The 7,263-nt window shown below is 43.5% G+C and overlaps 1 protein-coding gene across 1 annotated transcript; it reads right to left on the bottom strand.

Annotated features, from left to right (window-relative positions):
* Positions 1-4,016: 4,016 nt before the first annotated feature.
* LOC110531960 (probable G-protein coupled receptor 139) lies at positions 4,017-6,218 on the bottom strand. Its single transcript, XM_036989281.1, has 2 exons — positions 6,044-6,218; positions 4,017-4,367 (listed from the first exon to the last, which is right to left on the bottom strand). The coding sequence occupies exons 1-2, from the start codon at positions 6,120-6,122 to the stop codon at positions 4,141-4,143; spliced, it is 306 nt and encodes a 101-aa protein (XP_036845176.1). The 5' UTR covers positions 6,123-6,218; the 3' UTR covers positions 4,017-4,140.
* Between the last annotated feature and the right edge of the window lie 1,045 nt (positions 6,219-7,263).

Genomic DNA, 7,263 nt, shown 5'->3' with positions numbered 1-7,263 from the left:
CAATATAAGCACATTTAATACAATAGTAATTAACATGTTTTAAATGCGTTTTGCCCAATTCTATACAGTATATTTCATATTTACAGTGCGTAGTGACGGTCTACACACCCATTGCACAGTTCACATTTTGTGGCCTTTAAAATTAAATCTAAAAATGATAGTTTATATTTTTCTTACCGCTCTGTTACATTCTCAAAGTGAAGGAAACAGGAACAGCTGTGAATCGTTTTGAATAAGATTCCACAAACCTTGCGCAACTCTCAGGGCAACATACAGGTAATTGCCAAAATAAAGAAAATACCAACATAAATTATGTTAGTAGGGTGTTGGGCCACCATGAACTGCCAGAACAGCTTCAATGCACCTCTGGAACTCTCTTGTTGGGATGCGACGCCATACTTCCACAAAATGCTTTCTCAGGCCCTAAGCATGATGAGATTTTAAGTGAGTACTTAACTCCAGAACCACACCTGTGTTGAAGCACCTGCTTTCAATATACTTTTTATCCCTCATTTACTTGAAGTGTTGCCTTTTATTTTGTCAATTACCTTTATTTCCATTGTTTTTGTCAATTGCCGCAGTTCAGTAACTTTGGATGGGAATCATTGGAGAGCAATATTCAAACATTGTCTCATTTGTTTAAGCAGCTTAAAGTCAGGACTGAGACTGGACCGTTCAGGAACACTCAACACCTCTTGGAAATACATTCTGGTGTGTCTTTGGCATAAAAAATTTGTGTAATTGTCCTGCAGAAAATCTCTCCCAGGATTATGTTTTCAGAAGACTGAGTATGGTTTTCCTCTACATTTTTACCCGGGCTTTGCTCTGTTATTTATTTTGATCCTGACAAACTCCCCAGCTCGACGTAAACAATCACACAGCATCTGATGGAGACAGACCGGTCGAGTGGTGAATGAGGTGAGGCCCTCTCCTCCATAAAGGGAGTCACTCGCCCGCCCAACTGGTCATTCTCGCCTGTCTTCCTTGCGGAAGTTGACTGCGTACACTAAAGCGCTCTTCAACTCGACTGGATTTCCTTTTTTCTTACTGAACCTTTCTCAGGAGAACCGTGAGGTTAACACTGCCAAACGCAGGACTTCAACTTGAAAGGTTTTGCCTCGAGTAGAATTAATTAGTATAATTAATTTTCTACTCGTCAGTCTCCGTTTAGTCTCCCAAAAACAAACACAATTGCATTTTATCGATGGCAAATGCATGGGCAAATGGTAGTCTTACCAGACACTGACTGATTTTCTGATCCACATTGTTAAGGTATCGTGACCAACAGTGCATATCTATATTCCCATTCATGTGAACTCCATAGATTAGGGCCTAATTCATTTATTCCAATGACTGATTTCCTTATGAACTGTAACTCGGCAAACATTTGAAATTGTTCCATGTTGCGTTTTATTTTTGTTCAGGGTAATAGAGTTTGAATTCAGGCTGAAACACAACAAAATGTGGATTAAGTCGAGGGGTATAAGTGCCTTCAGAAAGTATTATCTGTTTCCATCACAGTTTGAACAATATGACTTTACTCGCATAACTGGATGGAAACGTGGTTAGTTATGACATAATACTGTGGTTGAAATCTCACCCTCTAAACAACAGTTTACATTGATTGCTTTTTTTCAAAGCCAATGTATTTTCCACGTACTTTCCACATCACAATGCGTTGACAAATGCCCTTGATTCAACCATTTTGTGCCCAATACACAGAAAAGCATATTTTCCATCGTTTTACTCAAACCTGGGAATTGGCACACAAAAATACCTTCCTCTGATATTGTAGATCCCCTCTTACGACTTAGAAAATCACTTCTGAATAATAAGCACTTTACCTTGTGAGGATCTGACATTCTGGGGCAGAGATATTGGGACTCCATTTTTGAGGTAACAATAGATTTTGACCATTGGGCACCAGATTTCTATGATGTGGTTAGCTGATACGTACATTACCTATCCAGGCGGCTTAAGATCTGGCATGCGTCAGCAATGTCTGAGCAGGGGAACACGACCTGAACCTACCATCCTATAAGTAGTTTGTGCTGACTTCAAAATGGCGTGATTAATGTAGGCCGGCTCTGGCTCAACCTATTGATTTTGCCCAACAGCACAGTCGTTGATGTTGCACGCAGCCATTGGTTGATGCATGCAACGTCTGAGCAGGGGAGGTCAAACTCATCGGGTATGTTCCAGTTGTAAGGCTACTGAAGGCGAATATTGACCAAAGTCGTCAGGGGAGGTGAATCTGATATAGCCGAAAGTCGGACACTGTAGTGGCTTTCCATCAGCAAGGCTCAGATCAGTATGGCCGTGTGAACACAGCTGCCGTTGTTAAATATAAAAACAACTCTTTCAAGCAGGCTTAAGCAAACAGCAGACAATGCTACCACTCCAAAATATTTGTTGACAAAACAATCAAGATAGCATTTCTTAATCCCAGGCAGCTGTTTTAGGAAATGAAAAATGCTACAGCCAGGAACAGAGCTCTCCCTTTCTTGTACATCCGTCTCCTTTTGTTTGCATTCTAACTGGAAACCTATTAAAGGAAATTAATTCTGACTGCAGGGGCAAACATTGCAGGGTGACCGTTATCCTACTTTTACAGAGCAACAAAAGCTGTAAAGTACACATTTAATTTGACCTTTATTTAACTAGGCAAGTCAGTGAAGAACAAATTCTTATTTACAATGACAGCCTAGGAACAGTGGGTTAACTGTCTTGTTCAGGGGCAGAACAACAGATTTTTTACCTTGTCAGCTCGGGGATTCGATATAGCAACCTTTCGGTTACTGGCCCAACGCTCTAACCACTAGGCTACCTGCCACCCCACACATACTACCCGGGTGAGAATATTAAACTGAGTTCCTAGTTAACTATAGATTTCTGGAGAAACGGTAACCATATATGAATTTGTGTTGTGAGAACTAATCCGTTTTCCATTGTTCTAAGAAACTAGGGTTTAAACAGTCTCACTAACCCCAAGTACCTTCAGCTTGATCCAGACCTGGACAGGGCTAAAGTGTTATAAATGGTAAATAGCTGGTCTACTGCTGGGCAGGGTTTTGTTAGTCTTGCAATGGGACAAAACCTGTCTGACACAGGTTATGAATACCTGACGGAACTTGGCCTGAGTGCAGGCATACAGGTACGTGTTGATGGCTGCATTACTGAGGCTCAGCATGCTACCAATGTCAGCCGCCACATTGCTCTGCAGGTTGTAGTCGTTGCGATCCTGGCCGTAGAAGAAGGTGCGTATGATGATCTGGGTGATTGCGCGGGTGACGGAAAGCAGCACAAAGCTCATGGACACAGTCACCAGGAGCACTACAGACCTCCTCTTTCTGGAGCGCAGCAGGGGCGTCACCCTGTAGGCCCCTGAGGTTAGGTTGGCAGCCGTCAACACATGGACCCTGTTGCTAAGGGAGATCTGTCGCAGAGTCAGCCCGTTGAGGGTGAGGATGATGAGGAAAGGTAGGACGTAGGCCACTAAGGTCTGGGCCCCCACCAGGGCATGCACATAACCATGAGGGGCCTCAGGTTCGTATATACATGCCCATTTGGTCTGGTTGTGGTCATAAACTGAGACATTGGTCCAGTAGTAGGGTATTGCCAGGAGGTGGCTGAGGAGTAAGATGGTGGTGATGGCTGCTAAGGCACTGCGCGGGGTGCAGAGTTTGGTCTTGATGGCAATGAAGCGCTCTGCGGTGAAAACCACCACCAGCCAGGTTGAGGTGTTGTAGGCCCCGTAGCTGAATATGTCGCTCAGGCGGCACCAGGGCTCACGGCTCCAAAACGGCTCCTCAAATCAAATCAAGCCTCATTTAAAGTGCATTTAAAATGGAGGGAACAGTTCCTAATGCCATCAGTGTAATAACAACAAACACTAAAATCCATTACAAAGAAATGACAAAACGATTAGTAAAGCAGGCCAGGGTTTCCCAAACTCGGTCCTGGGGCCCCCGTTTAGTTTTTTGCCCTAGAAGGGTTGATTATTTGTATCAGCTGTGTACTACTTGGGCAAAAACTAAAGCATGTACTAGGGAGGCCCTGGAACAAAGTTTGGGAAGCCCTGAAATAGGCTACTGCGTTAATACAATGCTGTTTGCTGTTACTGTAGTAATTACAGCGTTACTATAGAAATCCAATGTAAACTTTTACTGACAGAACAAGAAATGAAAAGAACAGTGACATTTCTGATGAAATAAGTACCTCCTGGTAAAATTTGACAGTGATCTCCAGCACCACGATGAAGATGAGGACCAGAGTGTCAGCTACAGAGATGGCCATCAGGTAGAAGGTGCTGGACTTGGACAGCAGGCAGTTTCTCCGCCAGAAGATGAGAAAGGTAACAATGTTGGCTGGTGGAGGGATTTGTGTCATTAGGGTTTTTCCATTGGAAACAAATTAAGCATTTAATCATACATGCATAGCATATACCAAGCTTATATCAGCCTTTGCTTAATGTTACTATAGCCATATAAACTCAGCAAAAAAAAGAAACGTCCTCTCAATGTCAACTGCGTTTATTTTCAACAAACTAATCATGTGTAAATATTTGTATGAACATAAGATTCAACAAATGAGACAAACTGAACAAATTCCACAGACATGTGACTAACAGAAATTGAATAGTGTGTCCCTGAACAAAGGGGGGTCAAAATCAAAGGTAACAGTGAAGATCTGGTGTGGCCAACAACTGTATTAAGTACTGCAGTGCATCTCCTCCTCATGGACCGCACCAGATTTGCCAGTTCTTGCTGTGAGATGTTACCCCACTCTTCCACCTAACCCGGACATTTCTGGGGGGAATGGCCCCAGCCCTCACCCTCCAATTCAACAGGTCCCAGAAGTGCTCAATGGGATTGAGATCCAGGCTATTTGCTGGCCATGGCAGAACACTGACATTCCTGTCTTGCAGGAAATCACACACAGAATGAGCAGTATGGCTGGTGGTATTGTCATGCTGGAGGGTCATGTCAGGATGAGCCTGCAGGAAGGGTACCACATGAGGGAGGAGGATGTCTTTCCTGTAACGCACAGCGTTGAGATTGCCTGCAATCACAACAAGCTCAGTTCGATGACGCTGTGACACACCGCCCCAGACTATGACGGACCCTCCACCTCCAAATCGACCCCGCTCCAGAGTACCGTGACTCGTCAGTGAAGAGCACTTTCTCCCAGTCCTGTCTGGTCCAGCGACGGTGGGTTTGTGCCCATAGGTGACGTTGTTGCCGGTGATGTCTGGTGAGGACCTGCCTTACAGCAGGCCTACAAGCCCTCAGTCCAGCCTCTCTCAGCCTATTGCGGACAGTGTGAGCACTGATGGAGGGATTGTGCGTTCCTGATGTAACTTGGGCAGTTGTTGTTGCCATCCTGTACCTGTCCTGCAGGTGTGATGTTTGGATGTACCGATCCTGTGCAGGTGTTGTTACACGTGGTCTGCCACTGCGAGGACGATCAGCTGTCCATCCTGTCTCCCTGTAACGCTGTCTTAGGCGTCTCACAGTATAGACATTGCAATTTATTGCCCTGGCCACATCTGCAGTCCTCATGCCTCCTTGCAGCATGCCTAAGGCACATTCACGCAGGTGAGCAGGGACCATGTGCATCTTTCTTTTGGTGTTTTTCAGAGTCCGTAGAATGGCCTCTTGAGTGTCCTTAGTTTTCATAACTGTGACCTTAATTGCGTATCATCTGTAAGCTGTTAGTGTCTTAATGACCGTTCTACAGGTGCATGTTCATAAATTGTTTATGGTTCATTGAACAAGCATGGAAAACAGTTTCATTTGAATAATTTATTTGATAATTTTCTCAAAGAAAGATTCATTATAACCATTAAATGCATTATCCATTAAATGCGGAATACATTAGATTTGTCAAATATATTTGTTGGAAAAAAATAACATGCATATTCTGATGTGTGCTGAACAAATGTACCAGTTTTCCTACAACGCCCCTAGTCATTGTACTCATCCATCTGTATAAGACAGCCATACCTTGCAGCAATTAGTCCTATAGGTTTAGGTATACTCACAGGGGATGCCCACTATAGCCAAGGCTGGGTAGAACACAACCTGCAGAGTGACCATCCAGTGTTCCTCTTGGGGGTTCATGTCTTTACCCACCAGATATATTGTATACTATTAGCAGAAACAGCTTCCAGGAGAGTCCCTCTCCTCTCAACATCACAGCACATATCTGTGCTTCTGTCATATCACTAAGAGTTAACCCCTCACAAGCACAACCCACACAGACATGCAAACGTGCACACAAGTCTTTATTTACCTATTGTTAATCATTACTCTGTGAGGATCTCTGAGGCACAGACAAGCTTATTGGTTGGACTACAGAGGTTGGATATTCTACTCACCTTGTGTGCATCTAAAGAACCTTCTTCCTCTCATTGATCTACTTTTCTTGCCTCATACTGACATCCAAGTTAACAACTCTAGGGAGAGAGAATGTTTTTGTAATGTTACCCGTCTAGGGAGAGAGTACATTTATGTAATACCCATAAATGTTCCTCTGTTGTTTAAGTGTCCAGTTTTCCGTTAGATCAGGGAACAACAGCAAAACCTCCTGGGAACCTATTTAGCAGGTATTGTTGTTAGTTAGGAGAACATTCAAACATGTCAAACAAAACTTAGCCAGAACATGGTTAGCATGTTCTCTGGACACGGATGTTCTTGCAATGTCCCATGAAACATGTTGAGAACATTAACATTGGATATTCTGAGAACATGTTTCATGGGACATTGCAAGAACATCCGTGTCCAGTTTTCTAAAGGTTAGGGGAATATTTAATCAATGTCACACAAAACATACACAGACCATGGTTGCCATGTTCTCAGAATAAATATATTAATGTTCTGGATAGAGGTGTGAATGTTTAAATTAACAAATGGAGAAATTGTACAATGATTGCTCTGCAAGTACAAAGCACGAGCTCTCAAACACCCCATACGTAGCGTTAACAAGAGATTGTTTGACATCTATGAACGCAATGTCATACATCACTGCAATGAGCCATCACATTGATGAAAAGTGGGACAGGAAGTCCCATGAACTGACCACTGAGAACATGGAGGAGAGGCACACAGAGGAATCAAATACCTGCATCATTGCTGAGTGAGTGGGGGCAGCAATAATGTGAGCGCCGTCTGGTAGCCATGACCGCGGTAGATGGAACTGCATAGCCACCTAGCGGTCATACGCAAGACCATACCTGCATTGTGAATTCACAAGTAATTTTAT

This window comes from Oncorhynchus mykiss, chromosome 9, assembly GCF_013265735.2.
Source record: "Oncorhynchus mykiss isolate Arlee chromosome 9, USDA_OmykA_1.1, whole genome shotgun sequence".
In the NCBI taxonomy this organism is placed as follows: domain Eukaryota; kingdom Metazoa; phylum Chordata; class Actinopteri; order Salmoniformes; family Salmonidae; genus Oncorhynchus; species Oncorhynchus mykiss.
The sequence above is the reverse complement of the archived record's forward strand: the minus strand, read 5'-3'. Positions and strand labels throughout refer to the sequence as shown.